The 26,459-nt window shown below is 46.3% G+C and overlaps 5 protein-coding genes across 9 annotated transcripts; 3 read left to right on the top strand and 2 right to left on the bottom strand.

The window, feature by feature from the left end:
- Positions 1-782: 782 nt before the first annotated feature.
- On the top strand, positions 783-14,932 carry LOC6526625 (dual oxidase). 4 transcript variants are annotated; one of them, XM_039370542.2, is made up of 10 exons: positions 783-916; positions 2,962-3,331; positions 9,629-9,709; positions 9,903-10,252; positions 10,313-10,517; positions 10,575-10,978; positions 11,033-11,310; positions 11,368-14,224; positions 14,286-14,414; positions 14,476-14,932. In XM_039370542.2, exons 2-10 carry the CDS (start codon positions 3,184-3,186, stop codon positions 14,602-14,604), a joined length of 4,581 nt encoding a protein of 1,526 aa, XP_039226476.1. In that variant the 5' UTR covers positions 783-916; positions 2,962-3,183; the 3' UTR covers positions 14,605-14,932. The 4 variants fall into 4 exon arrangements, with proteins under 4 accessions (XP_039226476.1, XP_039226477.1, XP_002087733.2 ...); XM_039370543.2 differs by having other exon boundaries at positions 786-860; XM_002087697.4 differs by having other exon boundaries at positions 788-867.
- Positions 5,395-7,464, top strand: LOC6526626. The gene has a single exon (XM_002087698.4). The coding sequence runs from the start codon at positions 5,488-5,490 to the stop codon at positions 7,387-7,389; it is 1,902 nt and encodes a 633-aa protein (XP_002087734.1). The 5' UTR covers positions 5,395-5,487; the 3' UTR covers positions 7,390-7,464.
- A 277-nt stretch (positions 14,933-15,209) lies between the features above and the next one.
- On the top strand, positions 15,210-16,720 carry LOC6526623 (glucose-6-phosphatase 2). The gene is made up of 5 exons (XM_002087695.3): positions 15,210-15,410; positions 15,468-15,632; positions 15,718-16,216; positions 16,281-16,399; positions 16,459-16,720. The coding sequence occupies exons 1-5, from the start codon at positions 15,325-15,327 to the stop codon at positions 16,640-16,642; spliced, it is 1,053 nt and encodes a 350-aa protein (XP_002087731.2). The 5' UTR covers positions 15,210-15,324; the 3' UTR covers positions 16,643-16,720.
- A 2-nt stretch (positions 16,721-16,722) lies between these two features.
- On the bottom strand, positions 16,723-18,626 carry LOC6526622 (pyruvate kinase). Its single transcript, XM_002087694.3, has 2 exons — positions 16,870-18,626; positions 16,723-16,806 (listed from the first exon to the last, which is right to left on the bottom strand). Exons 1-2 carry the CDS (start codon positions 18,509-18,511, stop codon positions 16,790-16,792), a joined length of 1,659 nt encoding a protein of 552 aa, XP_002087730.2. The 5' UTR covers positions 18,512-18,626; the 3' UTR covers positions 16,723-16,789.
- Positions 18,627-19,001: 375 nt separating this feature from the next.
- On the bottom strand, positions 19,002-25,878 carry LOC6526621 (growth/differentiation factor 8). Of its 2 annotated transcripts, none has more exons than XM_015197949.3 (5): positions 25,576-25,878; positions 20,896-22,187; positions 20,515-20,790; positions 19,643-20,022; positions 19,002-19,563 (listed from the first exon to the last, which is right to left on the bottom strand). In XM_015197949.3, exons 2-5 carry the CDS (start codon positions 21,848-21,850, stop codon positions 19,402-19,404), a joined length of 1,773 nt encoding a protein of 590 aa, XP_015053435.1. In that variant the 5' UTR covers positions 21,851-22,187; positions 25,576-25,878; the 3' UTR covers positions 19,002-19,401. The 2 variants fall into 2 exon arrangements, with proteins under 2 accessions (XP_015053435.1, XP_002087729.1); XM_002087693.4 differs by lacking the exon at positions 25,576-25,878 and adding an exon at positions 22,636-22,855.
- Between the last annotated feature and the right edge of the window lie 581 nt (positions 25,879-26,459).

Genomic DNA, 26,459 nt, shown 5'->3' with positions numbered 1-26,459 from the left:
CATTTAATGTCAAGAAACTCCAGTTCCCCATCTAATATGAAGCCATCAGATTAGTGGGTTATTAGTGGGCACTAATCAAGTTGAGTTGGATAATTCCAGGTGGTCCATTCCACCGACTACAAGAACTCTTCTCCACATGCCAATTGCTACCACTTCATTAACCGCAAGAGCGGACCACCGCTTGAGGATGGACTCTCGTGCCTGATCTCTACTCCACTTCCAGCCGGTTGCAGTGCATCCGCCAGGCTGGGAAATTCCCGCCAGGTGGCGAGAGAAGGGCGAGAGGCTCGGCGGCAATGATTAATTCGACACGTCGTCATGTCGAATATGACGGAACCCATTTGGAGGCGGACATGGCCTGGCATCCAGTCGCACCACCCAGATCCCGAGAGCCGAAGCGAAATGGAGCAGCGGTTCGGGAGCCCCAAGAGCGGCGAGGCTACACTGAGAGAAGGGAACTAGTACGTCCAGCAAAATGGCACTAAACAACAGTATTTCGTGTTTGAAAATATTTAAAAATATATATATAAAAATTATTTAAAAAAATAAGAATGCATTAATAAAAAATTAACAATAATTTGGCAACTAACTTTAAAACTTTAACACAATTTAAAAATGTATATACAACTTTTTCATTTCATTTAAAAACGGTAACTTTCGTGCACAATTCGAATCGGAACATTACCCGCCTAATTTCCGGATTCGCACATTTCGGTTTCAGTGCATAACCGGTTCCACTGCGGACCGATTCGAGCTCCAACACGGAGGGTCCCCCGCACAGCTGGGCTCAGTTTCGAACGAACTCTTGGCCGCTGCGGACGTGTGTTGGAGCCCTCGATTGGGAGGCGGATTCGAATCGTGTGTGTGGTGCGGAGTGCTGTGTGTGCTCTGTGTGTGCTGTGTGTGCGCTGTGCTGGTGAGCGAACAACGCCGCCGACGAGAGTGAATGTGAAACGGCGGAGCGCTGAAACGTGTCGCGCATGCGCCGTCTTCTTCACCGTTATCGTGGCCTCTGTGTGTGCGGCTCTTTGTGGCTGTCGCCAGGCGAAATTGTTCAAATTGTTTGGAAAATAGTGCAAAACCCCGAAAAACATTGAACACCCCCACATGCGGAGATGATTGGATACTTTGTGGATAGTTTTCTTTCTTTCTTTTCGTGTGCTGCCCATCTCTTTTGCTCGCCCACAAGCAAACGAATCACCCGCTCTCTCATCTATGTGTGTGTGTGTGTGTGCTGGCTGGTGCACTTGTATTTGTTTTCTTCTTATTTTTGGGTCCCCTTTTGGAGTTCCGAGTCTTCTTTGTCCGTTGCTTCGTCGCCGTCTTGGCTTTGCCTACGTTTTCGTTCATGAATTTAAATTATTTTCGTGTTAAATTTTTTTTTTGCCAATTTGCTGCTGCTTCTTCTTGCACAGCCTCCAATGCAACAAAAGCTGTGTTTTCTCGCAATTTTGGAGACTGCAAAAATATTTGGGAAAATCTGCAAGACTAGGGATATGCATGTAAAAGTGGAGAAAGGGAGTCTCTAAGAACCAGCAAAGTTTGAACTTTTAGTTATTTTAATACCTGAATAACAACAATAATTATAAAATAAAATTTTTTTGTTGCTTCCAAAATATATGACTTAATAGAAAAGTATTATCTTTGCATTTCCTAAATTAGCCTTCGAAACACGAACAATTTCTTGGCATTTCTGGTTTTTGGATTGCGTCTTAGAAGCCAGTTGATCCATAGGAATTTCGGATTTATTTGATCTCTGCTCGAGCGGCGGACAACAATTTTAGAAAATAGCCGCAGAAATGTTTATTAATTAATGCGAAATGCCCGATGGCGATGGCTAATGCTCGGTAAGCTAAAGCTTGTGGCTTCCACCTTTTTGCCGCAATATAATTTTTCGTATTATACCGTAATTTCCAAGTGATTATGGCCGTTCAGTCTTCCACGCTTTCTGGACTTTCTCTCTCGCTCACTCTTTGGATCTCTTTTATATATATGTACTTATATATTTATTTATTTATTTGTATTTGTGTATATATGTATTTTGGCCAGTGGATCGCCCACAACTTGAATCTGGCTTTTACCGCACAAAATGTTTTCTCTGCGCGGCCATTTAATAATAGTTTCCAAACAAACTCCAAATTGCATTGGGCGGAAAAAAGTTAATGTTCAAATGTTCAAATGGTAAAAGGGGTAGGGGTAGGGGTAGGGGAAGGGGTGGAGGGGGTGTAGCTTATGACTTTGTTAGCACTAGCACTCTGCAGTTGTTGTAATGTTAATTGTTTGCAGTTGTGCAATGGCATTTCATATGCCTTTTTGCCTTGCCTGGCACATATGTACATACATTTGTATGTATATACGTATTTCTATGCTTTGTATCTTCAGTTTTCGGCTTCATTCCGACCATTGTCGATTATGACTAATGGAATCTGGTAGTCGTTTGTCGGCTGCGGTTTGTAAGGCCGCAGAAGGTCAATTGCTCTGTGGGTAATTCCATTTGGGGCCACCTCTTCGCCCTTTATTTTCATTTATTTGCTTTGCCATTTAGTTGGCCATTCAGCGCATTGCATTCGATAAATGCGATTTTATTCATTCGCCTGATTCGCCTCACTTTGTGCAATCAAATTAATTGCTCGGCATTAACGAAGCATTTCGCTATTTACTTTTGGGCCTCTGCGGTCAATTTGATTTTGGGTTGTAAAAATCAAACTGTGGTCATCAATAGGTAATTAAATGAAATGCAGACTTATACAGTCCTAGATTGTTGTTAATAAACTTCTTAAAAATTTAGACAGCCTCAAAACATTTATATGGTAAACAATTATGGTAATTTAGTCGATCGTCAACGTTTTTAACGAGAATTGGAGTGAGTCGGTGTACGAAAAAATATCCAAACAAAGTGTGCGAATCTCCGCATGAATCATAGAATCTAATTTCAAAGAAATCGATTGTTCTCCGTTGCAGTGCAATAGTGTAAAACCATGGAATCTCAAGCCAAATGTTCAACAGCGCCACTGTGATGAAACTCGAAATAATGCAAAATTAAGCCCATGCCCTCGAAGTCAAACCCGAAACTCAAGTGTTAGTTTACCTAATTAATTTAACAATACAAACGACCGAATATCGTGCACCAAAATAGCGAACAACGAATACCATACGAAATAAAAGACATTGTTTGCAATCAATATGAGTGTTCCAAGTGCGCCCCATCAGAGGGCAGAAAGCAAAAATCGAGTGCTCCGGCTCCATTTGCCCGGGGCAAACTACGGAGGAGCCCTGCTGCTGCTGCTGCTGATTAGTCTCGGTCTGGAGCTGGGCTCGGTGCATTGTTATGGTGAGTACCAACTATACCTACCACTTCCCGATATCGCTATACGGTTATATGGTTATATGGTTATTCAATTCAATTAGGTCCATTTGCATAGACATGGATCGTGGCGTTGGGCGAAGCTTTGTTTAGCCTGGGAATGGATCCTATGCACAGATCATGGACCAGCCCAGTTCGAAAAATGAAATATATGGCTTTTCAGCTTGTAACTCATTTTTATAGAAATTTAGCCAGCTGTGCACTGCCATCAGACATCGCTGACTTTAAGTGATTCTTACTGCTGACTGAAATGCAATTGCTGCGTGGCGTTTTATGTGCTGGTAACGAAATAACGACTCGGAGGCAAAGGCAAATAAACCCATCATATTTGAACTCCGTAAATACTACCTGGTCCACATTGACGTCATCCCATAGACGCCTTGCATTGGCATCGCCAGACGTGCCAAGATCTCGTGGATTCAAAATGACCGATTAGATCCCGCCACCAGCAATTTATTATGCATAAAAAGTGTATGTATTATACACACATACACAGTGAGAAATTGTATTGTGTTAGTTGAAACAGTTAATTGTATTTGACTTCTGATAGAATAGAGTTTCATTCAGCATTTTCGTGTAATAAATCCGCTCAGTATCCGTCTTTCGAAGCTATAGATTCCACGATGTCTGACGATACTGGTCACGTACCACCTGTGGCTATGCAGTGGCTGGGGGCTGGGGCCTGGGGGGCGTGGCACTCGACACTCGATGCGAGTCAAATGTCAACGCACGATCAACTGGCTTCCTCTTGCTTTTGCATTTGTATCTAATTTCTCACCCCGACTTGCATTGTTGTGGCTTTGCTATTTTGCTTATGCATTGATTTACGATCGGCCATCCAATTTAGTATTTTAATTTTGAAATGTTTAGCGTAATCAAATTACTGCCAACACACGTGAAATTTATCCGTATCCCATTGTGTTGGCCAGCCACGCCCCCCGCGGTGCGCCCTCTTCCTGGTCGAAAGATCGACGGCTTTTGTGATCTACGATCTCGAAATTGGGATCGCCAATCGCAGCAGGTGGCTTTGGGGAAGTCGGACGATTAATTCGACTCGCCAAATAATTTGTTTCATTTTGTTTTCTTTCCATCGAATTTATTAGCATTCGCGAAGGCCTATTGTTGCTTCAGTCTCGATTGATTATTTTGATTTGCTATATCGAATTAACAAATATGTCAGAAACGCCAAAAAAAACTGATGCTAAGGAGGTTTTGATAGGAAAAAGCTTTTTAATCTTATTTTTGGCATTTTATTCTTCGATTGCTTTACTTCTTACTTTTTTAAGAATTTCCATCTACAAACAACAAATTTTTTTTGCTAATTAAATTGCTTTAAATTCAGTTAAAATGTTTAAGCGACTATTATTTATAAAATCCTTTATATGTAGTTCCCCGCTTCGCTCCAAAATCACCTTGCCTATTTAGCACATTTCAAGAACTTATTCTTCAGAATCACAACCATCAATTAAGAGGTGATCAAAACCCCCATTTATTAATATCACCCGTTTGGTATTGATCATCATTTGGACTTTTGAATTGAGCGAAAATGTCCAATACTAGAGTTTTTAATTAGGCAAATGGTATTTTGATTAACGAAAAAGCTAGTCAACCAACTGAATCATTAACATCGTGTAAGCTGAACTGAACGTACGTATATATTCGGCAAGTGTTTCAATAGAACTTCGATTTAGGAATGACTGCATTCTTTGCGAATCGCAACTCTTAATTAAGCCGCTAGAGATAAAATATATTCTTTGGCATTCATTAGTACTGAAGTTGAGCTGGGCGAGAACTCGCACGGGAGTGTAAAATTAAATTAAGTCATGTGCGCATTTTTATATGCCTTCAAATTTGGCAACCAATTAACAGCTAACAAATAGATGTCACTGTCTACATTCATTATTTTGTTAGTCGCCCATAATAAGTCTTAGTTTTGAGTAACGCATTCGAAGCCGAAAGCGAAAGTTTATCTGTAAAAACTTCATGGACTCTTTTCTTAGAACAAAGTCTTTGCAATAAACGTTCTTTCTATTTTTATGATACTACCTTAGAAAGCATGATGCATAGAAATCATTTTCAAGTAGGCGTTTCAACTTACTAAAAAGTATAAGCTAAAATAACTAATGAAGAGAAAGCGAATTGCTAGTCGATTGTTCAACATTTTTCTATTGATGGTTCTGTGCTATCTAATATTTACTTCCCTTTCCGCTCGGAAAAAAGCCATTAGTATAAGCGAAGTGCCCCAGATCTACATCAATGAGGAAGATGATCTCTTTGTCAACACCACGGGATGTCGAATAAGTTCAACAAAGCCACTTTCGCTTTTTGCCCTGCCCTTCATGGAACCCATTGAGCCCATTGTATGCGGAATGGAGCAGCTGATGATTGCCGAGACAATTGGAGACAGGAATTACTTGGTGCGAAACATATCGAAGCTTAGAATGCTCTCGTGGAGGCAAGTCTCCTGCGTTTATAGGCAGTTTGTGAGAGTCGATGACGCACACAACAAGTATATATCCTTGAAGTTTTTCAAGCTAAGCGATGGAACGCGATACCTTGAGGTTGGCACTGGTCTGCAATACATTCGCACTTGGTGCTGGGTGGACTTTGGCAGGATTATTTTCCACGACGTTCTCTTTTTCCTGCCACCGCCGCCACCGACTACGAACAGATCTACAGAACTTCAGAAGCGAAAGCTGTCCGTAATGATCCTGGGAGTCGACTCCATTTCCCACATGCACTACATGCGATACTTTCACCGCGTGGCCGACTTCATTGAGCACCTGCCTCACACCGAATTCTGGGGCTATAATCGCGTTGCCGTGAACACATATCCCAACTTGATGCCTTTGGTAAGTGGACTAAGTGTTTCGGAGATGGAGTCCTCTTGCTACAAGGGCGAATTGAACTTTGACAAATGTAACTTCTTGTGGAATGAGTTCAAGAGGGCGGGATACAGCACCATTTTTGCAGAGGACACGGATACCGCAGGGCTGTTTACCTACAGAAAAAGGGGCTACAAGAAGGAGCCCACCGATATTTACATGCGTCCGCTGATGACTGAGATCGAAGCTCATTCGTTATACCGCACCAAATACGATCTTAAATGCACAGGTCATCGTCTCTATGGAGAGTATTACTATGAATTCGTGTCGAAGCTGATTCCACACGTGGAACGCCAGTTGTCCTTCTCATTTTTGTGGAATATGCACGGCATACACGACATCTTTCAGTACGCCAAGTTCGTGGATAAGGACTATCTGAGTATATTGACCAGGCTACGCGAAAGGGGAGTGATGGAGAACACGCTGATCCTGTTTATGGGCGATCACGGCCTGAGATTCGATAGATTCGCACGAACTGCTGCGGGACAACATGAAATGTCGCAGCCGCTCTTGATTGCCATTTATCCCGAATGGTTAAAACGGAGATTTCCCCTCGCCATGTCGAACTTTGAACGGAACGCCAGAAGTCTCATTACCACATTTGATCTGCACAAAACCCTCGAGGATGTGATCTATCTAGATCGGCTCACCGATGCCAATGTGAGGAATAGAACGCTCAATTTGGTGAACGGACGCGGCATCAGTCTGTTTTTACCCATTCCTCAGAACAGAGATTGTGAAACCGCTGAGATACCGCAACACTACTGCCTCTGCAACAAACTGACCTCGGTATCCACCCACGAAAGTTCCGTGCAAGAGGCTGCCATTTTCGCGGTGGACAGGATCAATGAGCTCATCAGGCCATATCCACAGTGTAGGATTCTAAGCCTGCAGGCAGTTCGCGCCGCCTATCGCGCCAAAGACGAATATCGAGGAAACTACATGTTATCGCAGATTATGGTCCGACTGAAAACGACGCCCGGGGACGGAAACTTCGATGCCACCGTTCTTATAACCATGTTAAATGGTGAGAGAAAGGATATGCAGCTGGGTGGTCCTGTGACCAGGACAGATAGATACGCCCATCAGGCCTTCTGCGTTCAAAACTATCGCATTGAAATGTACTGCTATTGCTTATGATCAATTACACTTTGTAAAAATAAATTAGAAATTTATAATAAATGAGTTACTTTTCACAACATTTTTACTAGTTCACTCCCAGCTTTAACTTTTGGTAGATTATCATTAGTATGATACTCTGCATGTTTTTTTTTTTCATAAACTAATTAAGCAATGCCACGTGAAAAAAATCAGCGTTTTTTGTTGAAACGGCAAAAGTCACGCACGAACCGAGATGAAAGTGAATTTTGCGACGTACCGGACTCGTATGAATCAAAAGACTTAGGAAACGAACGCGAAACAGCTGACGAAATTGAAGAGCGACTCACAGAAAGTACAATGCGACAATTGATGGCGCCGACAGAGTTGGGCACAAAAAACCAGTAGTTTTTATATAGTATGTGAATATCTAGTTTTTTTTTTAGGGGAATCCGTGATGTCGTGCATGTTTTTACAAAAAGAAAAAAAAGGAAAACAAATAAAAGCAGCTTATGTGTGGAAGTTTTTTTCAGCGTGCAGGTGTTGGTTTATGATTCTTTTTTTTTTGTACCAACATTCCGTTCGCCGCCAACGCAGAGTGTTTGTGTACATATAGCTTATATACATATATATATAGCTGATCGGAGTCAGCTGAGGCTTCCTCTCTCTGAGTCTCCTCAGCTGGCTACGTTTTTGGTTAACCGGATCTGATTCTGTTTGCCATCTCAGACCTGGAAATTAATGCTGTTTGTTGCCTTCGCTGTTGCTAGCTAGCCATCCATCACTCACTCACTCATTCACTCACTCACTGGCTCTCGAAAATGGTACGAAATATATTCATGACTTGTAGCTGTAGCTGCCAACGTCAAATATCTGCCATGGTTTGCTCACAATGAAGACGGCAAAATAATACACAAATCCGGCAAAACAAACCATCTTTTTCTGTCCAGCACGGATCTATGGTCGAATTCAAAGGTGATGCCGTAACAGAAGCTGTATTAAAAACAATAGAACAAATAAACTGGTTTAAATGTCTAATATGGGTATACCATCTAAACACTTTTTAGAATGTTGGGCATGTTTTCTTTTTGGGCTGCGGGCATTGGCTTGTTAATTTGAAAACTGGTTTTTCGTAAATCTTCCCCCATTCCCCTCCCAATTGTTCGCAAATAAACCATAATTATAACGTTTAGCGTCAGAACAATTACGCCTTGCAGATTTTTATCACTTAAAGGTGTCTTCTGTTTAACAAATATTTATTTTTACAACTCGCGTTCTTTTTTTTCTGTGAATCATGCACAAAGTCGGCATTTAAAAGGTGGAATTATTAATTGGCAAAGTAAAAAGATGCGAATAATTGGGGTTTGTTTGTTGTGTTTGCGGAATTAAATAGTATACATTAACTACGTCCCTCTAGTGTGTAAGCTAAACCCTATTCGGACCCAAATTTATTCATTTAATGTAATTATCCTAATTGCCGAACACAAATGGGAATTCTTTGCAAATGTCCGGGTGTGGTGATTAGTCGAATTCGATTAAAATTCATGCGATATTGTGTTGTAATTAGTTTTTATGATGACAAGTTGAATGTATGTAGATAATTTCTCAAAATTGCCTAGCAACTTGTTAGAACCATTAGATTGTTGAAATCTAGGCAAATTGGCGCCATTCCTCAAGTTTAGCCACTTGTGCCATTGGATTCAATCTCCGCCATCTAAACCTCAAGTCAATCAATTTTCCAGTCAATTAAAAGCCAAACTAAGTCAACCAAAAACAGTGTCTAATATCACAATCTACAATTTATCGGATCACTTTGACTTTGCTGAAAACCGGCTACTGTCCGCAGACAACTTTATGCGTAAATTATTTATCTAATATGAAGTGAACATTTAAGGCATTTTCCAAACCAAACTAGCTCAAATTAATGCGTCACTTACGCACATAATACTGAATCGAATTACGCAAATAAATGCTAAATAATTAGAAAAGTCGTAACACCTTGGTTCTAGTACTGAAAACTGCGAATTGTAGTGAATAAGATATGTGGGTTAAGGTTTTGTTAAGATTTTGGAAGCCAACATTACATGCGCTTAGTTGAAAGATCTTTTTTCTGATTGCAAGTTAATAAAAACTAGTTTAATAAAATTATGACCTCAGCTATGGGTTAAATAGGTAACAAAAGAGCACGACTGTTCTACGCTTCCCACACCTAAATAGATTAAATGTAATTGCTTTACGCCACTTAACTTTAATATGTGTCACCTGTGTTCCTATCTTTCAGAGAAAATGTATAGTCAGACGGAGAAACAGCGCTACGATGGCTGGTACAATAACCTGGCCCATCCCGACTGGGGATCCGTGGGTAAGTGGACAGACTGGAATTTCCGCCATTCCGTTGACAACTTTCGAAAAAGGGTGTATGTAGCCGATTAGGCCTGTAATTAGAATCAGTTACTTGTGCGATTGACTTTGATTTGCATATCGATCGGATTGCAATTACCATATTGGCCAGCTGTGTGAAGGCTAACCCTTGCCCGCTGTCCATTGTATTCCAGATAGCCACCTGGTGCGAAAGGCGCCGCCCTCCTATTCGGATGGCGTTTACGCAATGGCAGGTGCCAACCGGCCCTCGACCCGTCGGCTCAGTCGGCTGTTTATGCGGGGAAAGGACGGCCTGGGGTCAAAGTTCAACCGTACTGCGCTGCTAGCCTTCTTTGGCCAACTGGTGGCCAACGAGATTGTGATGGCCTCGGAGTCCGGCTGCCCCATCGAGATGCACCGCATCGAGATCGAGAAGTGCGACGAGATGTACGATCGGGAGTGCCGCGGCGACAAGTACATACCCTTCCATCGGGCGGCCTACGATCGCGATACCGGACAGAGTCCGAATGCGCCGAGGGAGCAGGTGGGTTACGGGTTACCATCGGATGGGTCTGAACGCCACTACTGAAATCATACTCCGCAGATAAATCAAATGACTGCTTGGATTGATGGCAGTTTCATTTACAGCACCTCCGAGGCCTGGCTCAATGCCATGCGCTCCTTCCACAATGGCACCCTGCTCACCGAGAAGGACGGGAAGCTTCCGGTGCGGAACACCATGCGGGTGCCGCTCTTCAACAATCCGGTGCCGAGTGTCATGAAGATGCTCAGCCCGGAGCGGCTGTTCCGTGAGTCCTAAACGCTTTGTCAGCTATCAGTTGTCAAATGACTTCACTTGTTTCCAGTTCTTGGCGATCCTCGCACCAATCAGAATCCCGCGATCCTCTCCTTCGCCATTCTCTTCCTGCGCTGGCACAACACCCTGGCCCAGCGGATCAAGCGGGTGCATCCGGATTGGAGTGACGAGGACATCTATCAGCGGGCACGCCACACGGTGATTGCCAGTCTGCAGAATGTGATAGTCTACGAGTACCTGCCCGCCTTCCTGGGCACCTCGTTGCCACCGTACGAGGGTTACAGGCAGGACATACATCCTGGCATTGGCCACATCTTCCAGGCGGCTGCCTTTCGCTTTGGCCACACGATGATACCGCCCGGAATTTACAGGCGGGATGGTCAGTGCAACTTTAAGGAAACACCCATGGGTTACCCGGCCGTTCGACTCTGCTCCACTTGGTGGGACTCCAGCGTGAGTTTTGATTTTCTGCATTAGGAATTATTGACTAAAGACTCGAATTTTCAGGGATTCTTTGCCGACACCAGCGTGGAGGAGGTACTGATGGGCCTGGCCTCGCAAATATCCGAACGTGAGGATCCGGTGCTCTGCTCAGATGTGCGGGACAAACTGTTCGGACCCATGGAATTCACACGACGAGATCTTGGTGCCCTCAACATAATGCGAGGTCGGGACAATGGCTTGCCGGATTACAACACTGCGAGGGAGTCGTATGGACTGAAAAGGCACAAGACCTGGACGGACATCAATCCTCCGCTGTTCGAAACGCAGCCAGAGCTCTTGGAGTGAGTAGAAATCGGTTTAAAAGCAAATTATTTATTTGATAAACCAATCTTTATCAGCATGCTGAAGGAGGCGTACGATAACCAGCTGGATGATGTGGATGTCTATGTGGGTGGTATGCTGGAATCCTATGGTCAGCCGGGCGAGTTCTTCACGGCCGTAATCAAGGAGCAGTTCCAGCGACTGCGAGATGCCGATCGATTTTGGTTCGAGAACGAGCGCAACGGCATATTCACACCCGAGGAGATCGCAGAGCTGCGCAAGATCACCCTGTGGGACATCATAGTGAACAGCACGGATGTGAAGGAGGATGAGATCCAAAAGGATGTGTTCATGTGGCACACTGGGGATCCCTGTCCGCAGCCAATGCAGCTGAATGCCACCGAACTGGAGCCCTGCACTTACTTGGAGGGCTACGACTACTTCTCCGGCTCGGAGCTGATGTTCATCTACGTGTGCGTCTTCCTTGGATTCGTGCCCATCTTGTGCGCCGGAGCCGGTTACTGTGTGGTCAAGCTGCAGAACAGCAAGCGCCGTCGACTGAAGATCCGCCAGGAGGCACTGAGGGCACCACAGCACAAGGGTTCCGTGGACAAGATGCTGGCCAGGGAATGGCTGCACGCCAACCACAAGAGACTGGTCACCGTTAAATTCGGACCAGAGGCGGCCATCTACACGGTGGACAGGAAGGGCGAGAAGCTGCGCACCTTCAGTCTGAAGCACATCGATGTGGTCAGTGTGGAGGAGTCGGCCACGAATCACATCAAGAAGAAGCCCTACATCCTGCTGCGTGTGCCCAGCGATCATGATCTGGTGCTAGAACTAGAATCATACGGAGCACGCAGGAAGTTTGTCAAGAAGCTGGAGGATTTCCTGCTGCTCCACAAGAAGGAGATGACATTGATGGAGGTCAATAGGGACATTATGTTGGCGCGGGCGGAGACACGGGAGCGGCGCCAAAAGCGATTGGAGTACTTCTTCCGCGAGGCTTACGCCCTGACCTTTGGCCTGAGACCCGGAGAACGACGAAGACGTTCAGATGCCTCCAGTGATGGCGAGGTGATGACCGTGATGCGAACCAGTCTGTCCACGGCGGAATTCGCCGCCGCCTTGGGCATGAAGCCCAACGATATGTTTGTGCGCAAGATGTTCAACATTGTGGACAAGGATCAGGATGGCAGGATCAGCTTCCAGGAGTTCCTGGAGACCGTAGTTCTCTTCTCCCGTGGCAAAACGGACGACAAGCTTCGCATAATCTTCGATATGTGTGATAATGATCGAAATGGAGTCATCGACAAGGGCGAGCTAAGCGAGATGATGCGATCGCTGGTGGAGATTGCGAGGACCACGAGCCTGGGTGACGACCAGGTCACGGAGCTAATCGACGGCATGTTCCAGGACGTGGGGCTCGAGCACAAGAACCACCTCACCTACCAGGACTTCAAGCTGATGATGAAGGAGTACAAGGGTGACTTTGTGGCCATCGGGCTGGACTGCAAGGGTGCCAAGCAGAACTTCCTGGACACCTCGACGAACGTGGCCCGGATGACTTCATTCAACATCGAGCCGATGCAGGACAAGCCACGCCACTGGTTGCTGGCCAAGTGGGATGCCTACATCACGTTCCTCGAGGAGAACCGGCAGAACATCTTCTACCTGTTCCTCTTCTATGTGGTCACCATAGTTCTGTTCGTTGAGCGCTTCATCCACTACTCGTTCATGGCGGAGCACACCGATCTGCGGCACATCATGGGCGTGGGCATTGCCATTACCAGGGGATCCGCCGCATCGCTGTCCTTCTGCTACTCCCTGCTGCTGCTGACCATGTCCCGCAATCTGATCACCAAGCTAAAGGAGTTCCCCATACAGCAGTACATACCCCTGGACTCGCACATCCAGTTCCACAAGATTGCCGCCTGCACGGCGCTCTTCTTTTCCGTGCTGCACACGGTGGGCCACATCGTGAACTTCTATCACGTGTCCACCCAATCGCACGAGAACCTGCGCTGCCTGACCCGCGAGGTACACTTCGCATCCGACTACAAGCCGGATATCACCTTCTGGCTCTTCCAGACGGTCACCGGCACCACAGGCGTCATGCTGTTCATCATCATGTGCATCATCTTTGTGTTCGCCCATCCCACGATCCGCAAAAAGGCCTACAACTTCTTCTGGAACATGCACACCCTGTACATTGGACTGTATCTTCTGAGCCTGATCCACGGATTGGCTCGACTGACCGGACCACCACGCTTCTGGATGTTCTTCCTCGGTCCCGGCATCGTGTACACGCTGGACAAGATCGTCTCGCTGCGCACCAAGTACATGGCTCTGGACGTGATCGACACGGATCTGCTGCCCTCCGACGTGATCAAGATCAAGTTCTATCGGCCACCGAATCTAAAGTACCTCTCCGGCCAATGGGTGAGGTTGTCCTGCACCGCCTTCCGGCCGCACGAGATGCACAGCTTCACGCTGACCTCGGCGCCGCACGAGAACTACCTCAGCTGCCACATCAAGGCGCAGGGTCCGTGGACGTGGAAGCTACGCAACTACTTCGATCCCTGCAACTACAATCCGGAGGACCAGCCCAAGATCCGCATCGAGGGACCCTTCGGTGGTGGCAACCAGGACTGGTACAAGTTCGAGGTGGCCGTAATGGTGGGTGGCGGCATTGGGGTCACGCCGTACGCCTCCATTCTCAACGATCTGGTCTTCGGCACCAGTACCAATCGATACTCGGGCGTGGCCTGCAAGAAGGTGTACTTCCTGTGGATCTGTCCATCGCACAAGCACTTTGAGTGGTTCATCGACGTGCTGCGCGATGTGGAGAAGAAGGATGTGACCAACGTGCTGGAGATACACATATTCATCACGCAGTTCTTCCACAAGTTCGATCTGCGCACGACAATGCTGGTATGTGCTTACAAACGATAGTGATTGAAGTATTTACTTAAATAGTTATTCCTGCTTTCAGTACATCTGTGAGAACCACTTCCAGCGATTGTCAAAGACCTCGATATTCACGGGTCTCAAGGCGGTGAACCACTTTGGTAGACCAGATATGTCCAGCTTCTTGAAGTTCGTTCAGAAGAAGCACTCATACGTGAGTACTTGGGCTTGTGCTGCTCTCAAAAGGAAATCACATTGATAACATTTCATTGCAGGTCTCCAAGATAGGAGTCTTCTCCTGCGGTCCTCGTCCGCTGACCAAGAGCGTGATGTCTGCCTGTGATGAAGTGAACAAGACGCGCAAGTTGCCCTATTTCATTCACCACTTTGAGAACTTTGGATAAATCAGCTCTATTGGCTATATCCAATCTTTCACCTGCCAGCTTCCCTGTATTTCCCCCTCAACGAAAGCGAATTCTATCCGTAAGATTCATTCATTAGTTCTAGCGAATTCGGCTGCTCAAACATACAACTTAAAACTTCCTTAATCGTAGGCTAATCGTACAATCATAATTTAGTCAAGTTTTGCTTAGTGCGTTAAGAAAATGTATTCCATTGTAAACAAAATCACTGCAATCATAGCGAGAACAACAAAAAGGCCTCTACTTATATATGTGTATGTATGTATATGTGTATTTATTGAAAATATGATTTGTTATCAGTTTTTGTAAACCGTTCACATTATTTATTAAAAATTTTACAATTATCTATATACGTAAAAGAGGAACTGTGTTTTTATGAGGGGTGGAAAGCGGTAATAAAGTAAAAAAGCATACAAAATATGAGTGTTCCTTATATAATTTCACTTATCTTAAATAAATATATTTTAAATGTTGTATATATTGGCGCCATCAAGCAGTTGCAAGCAGTAGTAGTTGTTTTAACACTAATTTTACTTGTCACCCCATTTTGACAAGAAGTGCGCAGGCCCAAAAAACAACAGCTGTTCAAGGATGTTAAACAGCAAACAAGCAAGCCACTATAAACATTTCATATTGACTAAAAGACTTGAAAACGAAAAGCAGTAAATAAAATTTGAATAAAATTTTTAAGAACTAGCAATTATGGAGACTATAATGCACGTTGTTTCGGGTGCATACAATACAACGCTCTCGCGCGAGCTTTTCATCAACGAATGGGCTCAGGAACGGTAGGAACTTACTGAATTTTCCGGCTAAACATTGTTAATGAAAAATGCATTTTGCAGCTTGAGTTTTGGAAAGCCACTTTGGCACTTTTTTAGCGTTCAATTGGAGCCAAGCAACATGTTCAACATCTTTATTCCCCTATGTGGCATTTTTAGTCAGGAAATCCTATTGCATCTGTTCACGGCGATTACTCTTATTAGCACACTGAACTCCTTTGAAAAGTGGTAAGTTATATCGAAAAGCACAGAGAATCCTTCCTGAATGGCATCCCCTCCATACATAAATATATCATACTTATGTTCCGAACAGGATATGTCCGGAGACGCGTCCTTTGTGGTTTCTGCGTGAGCAGTATGCCAATAGGAGAGTACTCAAGAAACCGAAGGTGGCCCTGGAAAGTAATCAGCTAAGCTGCGAGGTTACCGGTGGACTGCCCTGTGCCCACTCGATGACCTTCACCGTGTTCGTGCTCATCCTGGCCTCGTTCTTCTTCGTCCGCTGCTGGGATCGCTTTGTGTCCTGGCGTTCGCCCTTCTGCCGCTGCCTCATGTATCTGCTGATCATTGGAATGGTGGTCTGCATGTGGCTGAGTCGCCTCTATCTGGCCACCGAGTTTCTGCACCAGTGCATCCTGGGCAGTTACTTCGGGATCAGGGCGCTCAGCACCTTCGAGGGACATGTGAAGTACTTGTTCTCCCGACCACGTGGCAATGCAGTCTCAACTGTTTGCTTCTTGGGAGGATTGGCGGTGTCGGTGTACTTTGTGAAGCTGCAACTTAATATGGATCCCCACTGGTCGGTGCGCGAGGTAAGTTACTATATCTTCTTTGAAACTAAACTTTACCATTCGTATCAAATTGTTCACTTTAAAGGGTTTCAAATGGTGTCCAGAGCCCACATACTTGCGTCACGAAGTTACTCCGGTTTTTGGACTGGTCAGAGATCTAGGCAATCTAATGGGACTGGCTTTGGCCTCGCCGCTATATAAGGTGTAAGTTTTATTTTAGATAATGATATACTGAATCATATACTGCATCAAACTTGTTCCAGAGAAATGAAGCAATCATCCTTTTGGCGGCGTTGCCGACTCCTTGGACTTCTGGAGTTTGTCAATTATGGATTGCGTCTATCCACGATGAAGCAGTCGGGTCGCTTTGCTTTCTTGGCCTACGAGTTCATAAGAAATGCCGCCCATACCCTGGTACTGATAAAGTACCTACCCAAATTTTACTAGAACATGGGTTTTTTCCAATTTTGTACAGATAAAAACTAAGGTCACAGAATAAAATAACTACTGGGACAAAAACAAAAACATTCTTCCAAAATATTTTATTTCTTGAATAGATTAAGGGCAACAAAGTTCCATTACACAGGGACACAGCTACTTATTCTTATTTTCTGCAAGGTTGAAATTGAAGAAATATTAGGAAAATCAGTTTAAGCTCACATTTGACTGCTTACCATCAGGCTCCCGATTGGCCATCTGCAGATTGGTGTTCTTACGAGAACGTCGTCTGTCCGACCGGAAGAGGCAGTCCACGTGATCCGCCTCGAAGAAGGCGTAGACCACGCGGACATTGTTGGTGAACCCGCCGCCATCCTTCCAGGCACTCACGATCACAATGGGATCGCCGTCTTCGATGATGGTCCACTTCTTGGCCGCGGTCATGGCGAACTGCACGCGTGCGTCCACATCGGTGGCATAGTCCGTGCTTGGCTCCGAGGTGTACAAAAGCGGAAGGACTCCGCGATGCAGGTACACCCAACGGGCGGTTCGTTCGCAGCGCGTGACCGCCATGATGGGACAACGGGGTCGGAACTTGCTGACCAGGGTGGCCGAACGGCCCGAGGTGGTCAGCACGATGATCAGGGTGGCGTTGGTGCGCTTGGCCGTCTCCACGGCGGCAATGGCCAGCGAGTGGGCCGCGTCCAGCTCGCCACGCACCTCGCTGACCAGGTCGGAGAAGAGGTCGCGGAACCAGAGCACTTTCTCAGCCTCCCGGCACAATGTGTCGCAGGTGGCCACCGTCTCCTTGGGAAACGATCCAATGGCCACTTCCGACGACAGCATGATGCAGTCAGCTCCATCGATGATGGCGTTGGCCAGATCGAAGCACTCGGCGCGCGTTGGATGGGGCAACGAGCGCATGGACTCCAGGATGTGGGAGCCCACTATGACCGGCTTGCCCGCTTTGTTGCACTGGCCCAGGATGCTCTTCTGCGTGATGAAGAGCTTTTCGATGGGTATCTGGGTGCCCAGGTCCGCTCGCGAAAGCAGCAGTCCATCCGCCGCACGCAGGATCTCCGAGAATCGGCTCAACGCTATCTTGCTGTCCATCTTGGCGATGATCTTGATGTTCTTGCCCTTCTCGCCGAGAACCGTTCGCAGCTCCTTCACGTTCTTGGCACTGCGCACCGCGGAGGCGAAGAGGAAGTCCACGTTGGCCTTAATGCTGAACTGGATGTCGAACATGTCCTTCTCGGAGACGGCAGGCAGATCGATCTCGATCTCCGGCAGGATCACGTTGCAGTTGTTGCTCAGCTGGCCGCCGCGAATGACCTCGCACAGCAGTCCATCCACACCCACCTCCATGATGTGGAGCAGCAGACGGCCGTCGTCGATAAACAGGCGATCGCCCGTCTTGGTCAGGTTGATGATGTTCGGGTAGTCCACGTAGACCGCCTCCTTGTTGCCCTTGTCATACAGATCCCGGTTGATCGAGAGCCGCAGATTGTCGCCGCTGCGCAGGAACACATCCCCATCCAATAGGCCAGTACGGATCTGGGGTCCTCGCGTGTCCGCCGCAATGGCCACCGTGCGAATCTGGCCCGTCTCCCGATGAATCCTCTCCAGCGCCTCGTTGATCAGCTCGATCGTTTTCGAGTGCATCTCGTGCGATTCGTGGGAGAAATTCAGCCGGAATATGTTCACTCCGCGCATTATCATGGTGTAAATGGTGTCCGCGTTCCGGGAACTGAGCGATATGGTCGCGATCAGGGACACCAGGCGCTGATGGGACGCCTGCTGCGAGAGGTCCAGCTCGCAGATGTGGCTCAGCTCGGTGGAGCCCTCCTTTAGCACGGATTTCGCGGACAACGACATGGTGGTGAATGTAGGATAAAAGGAAAAACTGGAAATTTTGGGCCACTACCATTAAAATTTAAATACTCTGCAGTTATACAAAACTCTGTGACGTTTTACGAACAGAATAGTATACTGCTGATTAAAATATAAACTTATACAATTCAATTTCTAATTTTGAGTCTTTTATTTTTGAAAATACAGTTTGTTTGGATTGACTGGAGTCCATGGTCAAGCTCAGTTGAATTACAGTGCTTGCCAAACTGTAAAGTGCCTAAAAGTATGCTACGTATATTCCATTGACTGCAAAGCAATCACAATTTGTGGCAAAACGTTATTGCCTCGAATAAGTGTTTAAACATTTTTCATAGGTTAAGATATATTTTAAATCCCAGCGCCTGCATTCCATATTATAACCTAGTTATTACATGGTATTAATAAAGTCTATCAAGCGCGACTCTAAATGCAGTAAAGTTTGTGGGGTACGCTGCCCCTAAGTAATATGCATATCTACATGTTTTAATTATGTTTTATTTTGCGGCTTTCATGTTTTCTGCTAATAACTCAATACACGCTACTTAAACAATGAAAATCACTACACTACGTTTAAAGATAGCTATTAAATTAATTGGAGCTATTTGCTAACTACCTACATACATACTTCGAGAGCTTAAGTACATTGACTTTAGCTTTAAACTACAGCTAGTGGCAGCACATGCACTACAGGTAACTAAGATTAAATGACAACGCTAATGTCTAAATGCCTGGCGCAATGAGTTTAAATTAGTTGAAGAGAAATGTAGTTTGAATTCTGGCGGAAACGGATATGGAAATGGCGATGAAGCGAAATGGAGACTACGTCTAATTTGTCCGATACGATAAGTGTAAGATGGCTAATCCTATCCGCCGCTCTATCTGCAGCCACACGACTCCACCACCATGTTGGGCAGCGTCTTCACCGTGGCCGTGTTGCTCGAGTCCATCACGACCAGCTGCAGCGAGGAATACTGTTTGGCGGTGCAGCAGGGCACCAGCTCCAGCGACTTGTTAGCACCGCTTGTGGAGAGAATTTTCTGTAAGCGAAATATGATTAGTTTCTTCATCAAGAACACCATTGAGTTAAATTGGTTCCGCAGAGAACAGTGTACCTACCATTATGGAGCTGTGGTGGGAGGCCGCCTGCGTAACACTCGCCACCGAGCTGCAGGATCCGCGGCAGAAGTAGGCATTGTAGCCCTCCGGCTTCAGGATCCAGTTGCTCCAGCCGATCTCCCGGAAGGATATGTACAGGTGCTCCCGACAGCACTCGGTCATGCCGCTGGAGCAGTTGATGCTGCGCTTCTGGCGACTCTTTCGCCGCCTGTTCTGCATATCGATCACGATGAACGGCCGGTAGTCCTTGTCCACCGAGATGATCTCCTCCATGTCGCTGACATCGCAGCCGCCGCAGGTGATTTGGATGAGGTGGCTCAGCTCGTGGCCACTGATCCAGTGCTTGATGGGCCACTCAATGTCGATCTTCATCCACTCATCTGAAAGCAAACGAAGGGGAAAGCAGAGCAGTTAGTTTGGGTTTTTTCTTTTTTTGCAGAATCAAAACATTTTTCAGGCACTTTTCTTATCTGCCCACTGACCCCGGGAACTCCCAATTGCGGTGGGTTGTGGCCAAAGTTCAGTTTTTGCACCCACGTATAATGTTCTGCCAAGTTATTCACCCACATGAATTCGCGATTCGAGCGGTGCTATCACGAATCTGCGCAATGATCTGTCTAATTGAAAACACAAACAAGCGGTTGTCAACGTTGGCCACTTATCGGTGTTCTTTATAATTTTTATAACACCCATCTAGTATAGAGATGTCACATATTTTTTGATTTGTCCCCCGAGGGTATTGGGGGTCAGTTTTGTCCGTTCCGCGCCTGCTGACCAAAGGTCCAAACGTGTGCGTTTCTTTTCTGGGCATGATTACGCTCTGGGTGGATGAGTGTTTATACTATACTAATGTATATACCATGTGTACCCACCTTGCACATTCACCGACTGAATGGCTATCGTCTTGGCCGCCGTCAAATACTTGGAGTCCTTCTGCTGATCCACCTCCACTTCGGAGACGACGATCGTCTGCTGGGTACTGGTGCTATTCAGTGGTGCCCTGCCGGTGCGATTCTGCTTGTTCTTGAAGAGCCACAGGACAGCGGTGCTCACGTCGAAGCCCTCGGCATCTGCATCGTCTATCTTGAAGGTGAAGCACATGGACGGGTTGGCTTTCCCATCTCTCGCTCGATTGCACTCCACTTCCTCTGTAATGATGAAGGGTTATGTTAGATTGGATTCTCTTTAAAGTTAAGCTCCATTCTCTACTTTCTTATGGTTAATTAATCAAAATATTCATCGAATTTCCTTACCTCTATTGAGCAGTATGAACTTCTTGCTAGTGCGAGCGTAGTAGTCGTCCAGCTCCTTGTTCTTGGTGCTGTCGTCCGGATGGGAGAGCGTCATGCCGTCGAAGATGGGCTTGGGCAGCTCCACGGCCGACACCTTGGGGCTCTCCTTGAGGCGCAGCTTCTCCAGGATCTGCTGCTTGACGAACTCGATGCGCAAGTGGGTCAGCTGCTCCTCGGTGATGTGTTCCACCTGGCGGCTGCTCTCGCACTTGGGACATCCACCGCCGCTGGACTTCACCGAAATGGTGATGTTCCTCTCACCCAGTTGGGCTTCGGGCTCTATGGGCGCTACCGGCTTTGGATCTACGTCAAGGGGCAGGTCCAGGTCGAGATCGAGATCCTGCTCCTGATCCTTCTGGTCCTCGGCCATCAGTTCGTTGCGCACAAAGTCCAAGGGAGACAGATCATCGAACTGGTCATCGGAGGGAAGGGATGACTCATCGGGTGCATCGCCGTACATGATGGGGTACTCCACGGGTGGACTTCCACGTCGGTGTGCCTTCTCCTCCTCCTCCATGAGATGCTGCCACAGGCGGGGCACCTTCAGCTGCTCCGAATGGGAGCCGGGGTGGTTGTAGCTGAGCTCCTGCTGCAGCTCATGCTGCCTCTTCTGGATGACGTGGCGCCTCAGGCGAGCATAGTACTCCTGCTTGGTGATCGGCGCATCGTCCTCCTCGCTGGTCGGATCCGGTTCCAGGTGCTTCAGCTGGCGGGATCGCTGCTGCCGGATGTGGTGCTGCTGCTGCAGCTGCTGCGAGGTGTGCTGCACGTGCGGATGCGACTGGTGCTTGGGATGCGGACGCAGAATGTCGCCGCGGGAACTTGGATGGGATCTGGCGTGCAGGCGATTGTATACGTTCCTGTTCTCCAGGGCCAGACACACCAGCAACACCAGGGTTATGAAGTACTTGGCCATTTCTGAATATGTACTCTTGACTTCTTTTGAGTTTTCAAATTGCGAGATGTGTTATATATAGGATCTTATGATCTTCTGGATCTGGATTTGGTTTCACTCTTGTTTTATTGGCTGGGGCTGATTGCTATCTATTTGGCAGCATTAAAACATCAATAGTTCCGTCTTTTAGGTTTACAAAACTCATAGAATTGCAGCTAGTTTCACTTATTGTTGCCGTTTTATAGCCTTGTTTTAGCACTTTTAAAGCGTTTATGGGCTTACTTTTGCTTTAGATAACAACCACTTATACGCTTGAATGATGCATGTTCAATAGTTTAAACTTTTGCTTCAGTTTTGTCTGCAAGTAAGAGGAAATGGGTAACTTAGTAAATTGTAATTCACATTTCCAATTAAGGTAAATAACTATGCCCTAAATATCATCGTAAGTATTTTAATGAACCCAACGTTTCAGCGTTGCCCCAATTAAGTTTGCAATTTAATATGCCAGCGAATCAGGTGCACTTATCACTATCACTCACTAAGCGCGAAGTCTCGCTTAATTTTTGCACCGAATTGCATCATTTATTCCATATCGTTGAATTCGAATTGACAGGTGGCAAAGTGCAAATCGCTTTTTTGACATTAATTCCGTGAAGATTTAGTTTAATTCGCTACTCATTTCACATTATCACTATCTGAGACTGGGACTGGGACTCGGAATCGAAAGCGTAGTTGCGCAGATTGCCTGATAAGCGGGTGGCAATTAGATGGCAAACCAATTAGGTGGACGTGGACCCCACACGTACCGTGTTGGAATCTGCTGAGTACGATTGAATCTCCGCCGGGGGTTGCGGCATTAACTTTGAACCCGGACACGGAACGCGAGTGACTCTTGAGCGGCACGGGCCTTATAGCGTATATATAGTATATATAGTATATGTAGTATTCCACTTGTACTAGTGGTAAGGTGCTTCTTTCTCTTCCGACATGCGGCAGCGCAAACGAGTTGTGAATGAATGAAGCGGTTGGCTGATTAGTAGAACAATTTATGTGACGATCGTCGAGCGTTTGATTGATCGTTCCGCGAGCGCCAGCCGAACCAAACCAACTCGGATCGTTTCGCATCCGACGGATCGTTTCGTTTCGTTTCGTTTAGATTCGTTTCGTATCGGATGCGGATTCGGATCCAAGCCGAGTGGTTCGGCTCTCGATCGATTTCCCAGACGATTTCGAGCGAGCAGCAGACTGTAGACCATGGTTATGGTTATATGGTAATGGCTACATTCTCTCTCCGCCGAAGACAATTGGATATGCAAGTGGGGTGCAGCATTGCATCAGCTACTTGAAAATCGCCAAGCCGCCAAATTGCATAAAATTCTTAATTGCAGTTTTATTTTTAACCCACCCCACCATGCCACGCCCCCCCATTGGCGGCGTCACTATGTGGCGGCATTTTTGGCGCTCGTGTGGCCACAATGGGGCATTTTGATATCAAGTGAATTTATGATCGTTTAGAATTGAAACCAAATCGAATAGAATAGAATCGAATCGAGTCGAGTGGAGTGGCCCATTCATGCTAATTACCCCGCAGCGTTATCAAGCGTGACTTTGATGATCCGACTCGATTGTGTGTCAATCAATTAATAGTGAACACGTTGCTGATAAGGGCGCTTTCCCACTTTTTTTTGGTCCACAAATCGGGAGCATGGAATATGTAGTAGGGCACTTAACCAATTAACTACGCTTAGCATGCGATTCTGGGCAATTCTAATCGGATTTGGGTAATCGATGCGCATTTTAAATGCTTCGTGTGTGTGCTTTCCAAATGAAATGCTAATGGGAAAATTGATGAGCATTTCGTTTGGGAATTTCATCAGCCAGAATTTCTGGTCTCGGCTAAATGTGAAGCAGTCGAGTAAGGTCAAGAAAAGCATTGTGAAGGCCGACAGATCACGAGTTATATTACCGCCTATTTCGTTTAGCCTTAAAAACTGAACACGTGCCCCATTCGCTTGTCACGAATTGTGATTTTCTAAAGTCAATTAGATCATCGAAACGAATAGAAATGATCTATACGAAGCAGCAACCAATTGATAGAAATTTTTGTAGGCCTCAGCGAATTCTTGCAACATTGTTGGTGCGGCTCAACTAAAAGCAAATTAATGGGGGTTCTTGATACGAAATTATACAGAACAACTACAAGTTGATTCCGGTGTTCATGTCAGGTTGTAAGCTAAGGTTATAAGGTTTTTCCCTATAAGTTACATAATCCTTAAATTCAAATGACGTCCTGGCCTTCAGCATAGGTCGCAGCACTTATCAACTCATCGCATATTTTTCCACAATCTACGTAGTTTGCCACGTTCCCAAATGTGTTTCATTTTGTTTTTTCCACTCAACCTGACGTCGTTTCAATGCGGCAGGGGGCCCATAATGATAGATCGGCTTCGATCGGATGGGATCTACATCTAATGAGATCTGATGGGATGGGATCGGATCAGGAACTGCAGGGATGGTAGCACACACGCGACATGTGACACGTTTTCCACGTACCCCATCGTTTTTGACGTAACTGCACTGGGCGCCACTCAATGACTGACTTGACTGACTCGACTGACCGACTTATCAAAGCCTGGAATCGCAGCCGAGGCGTGCGACTGCGTTGAGATGGGTGCCATGGAGAAGGGGTGCGGAACTGAAGGGGGGCAGAAGTTGAAGAAGGTCATTTAATGGCTACGTCATCGAGCACGCCACCAGCGCGTGATCAGAGGCAAAAAGCTGAAGACTCCGCGGTTGCCAAGTCGATGCAAATCGGAGCAAAGAAAATAAAACTGCTGCGAAATGTAATTGGGAGTTGGGGGTCTCGAGATGCGTCGAGTGGAGGTGCAAAGTACAGCCGCCTGGTGGAGATGCCTTCTTGACTAAGCAGCCAACCGACGACGGCGACTCTGCTTGGGGGTTTTCCATGGGCTGTCCATATCATTTTCGCATTAATTACGGGGCAGCTGGGCATGGTACTGGGCATGGGTCTGGTACTGGTACTGGGAGTGGGGCTATCGTAATTGCCGGGCATTATCACTTGCATTTCTTCTTGCGCGCTCTGCAGTTGAATGCACTGCGACAAATGTACGGCTGCTTCCTTTGGTTTTTGGCAATAAATCACACCGATCACGCCGTTCTCGCCGATCAGCGGTTGGGAGCATGCCACCATCTGGACTTTGGAACCGCTCACGGAGATTGCCCCGATTGCCAGAAGCCCGAGACCCGAAGCGTCGCAAATTAATCTGGCATAATACTTTTCTCGCCACACGCGAGAAATCGGCATTGCGGCCATAAATCAAGTGCAGGATTAACTGGGATCATCATTTCGGATACCCACTAAACTTGGCCAATGTCTCTTTTGCCAATAACGTGGCAGTGTTGGCCAAAATGCCGCAAAAACTGTTGGAGGTTATGCGCCGTAGGCTCGAAAACTATCAATCAATCAATCAAGCGGTAATAGATAGGCCTCTGATCGATAAACCACTAAGTGCATGATTAGTGTTTAATCATGGCATGATTTGCCAAAAGCGAAACTAGAAACTTCCCTGGGGTTTATTAGTTGGGATCTTGATAAGTTTCACATTCAAAAAATTTCAAGTATTCCACGCTTATGTTAACTCGATAATTCTTCCCTTTTCAACTCCATTTTTAAGCACTTTTATTTAAACTGGTTACACAATAAACCCGTTTGTTATGCAACTCACCCAACTTAGTAATCCATTGTCAAATAATTGCTTGAATAATTTAGCACATTGTTTGCAATCTTTTGCGAAAGGATGCTTATCAAATGTCCTTGAGTGATTCAATAACCGATTGTCCGTTTATTTGTTTGCGCAAATCACTTTCGCAAACTCATTATTGTTTTGAATTTCACCACTTGAACTTGATTTCCTCGAAAATGACGAGCTGATATTTCGTTGTTCTGAAAGCAAACATAAAGTATTCTTTTCAGAGAAGTTCACACAAAATAAGTTCATATATGAGATTTGCACGATTTGAATATGTTTTTGGTCCGATCGTTGGGAACGTCTGCGTGTGAATAATTCGACGATGGGCGGCGCAGCGCAAGCAAAAGCTGCCCTGTAGCGGTACGACTAACGGTATCTGTGCGAAGCGGTATGGGTGTGAGTATGGGCATGGGCATGTTCATGGGTATGGGTATGAATATGGGTATGGGTATGGGTATGGGTATGGCCCACTCTTCGGGCGGCAGACAGTTCAGTTTCACTTTGTTTGATAACAGAACAGCCGCCGATCATTGGCGCACTCCTCTGCCCGGCGTATTAAGCGATGCGCAATTTTACTTTGCCAACCAGCAAGTGCGACAGAGAAGGAGAGAGCTGTACTGATAATGGGTTTCCCCCCCTGGTCCACCGGAGGCAACGTTTTAGGTCCGGTTGGTTCTCATCCGATCGCCTCCTGCATCGAACACCCACGCCGCTCGAGGCTGGAGCATCGAACATGTTCGCATGGCACGGCGCTCCATGTTCGATGGTCTGACGCTCCATGTTGCAGCCGGTTGCCAGTGGGCATGTGGGGGAGATGGGGATGGGGATCGAGCCGCAGCATTCGTCACCCAAAACGTGAG

Source organism: Drosophila yakuba, chromosome 2L, assembly GCF_016746365.2.
Source record: "Drosophila yakuba strain Tai18E2 chromosome 2L, Prin_Dyak_Tai18E2_2.1, whole genome shotgun sequence".
NCBI lineage: Eukaryota > Metazoa > Arthropoda > Insecta > Diptera > Drosophilidae > Drosophila > Drosophila yakuba.
The sequence above is the reverse complement of the archived record's forward strand: the minus strand, read 5'-3'. Positions and strand labels throughout refer to the sequence as shown.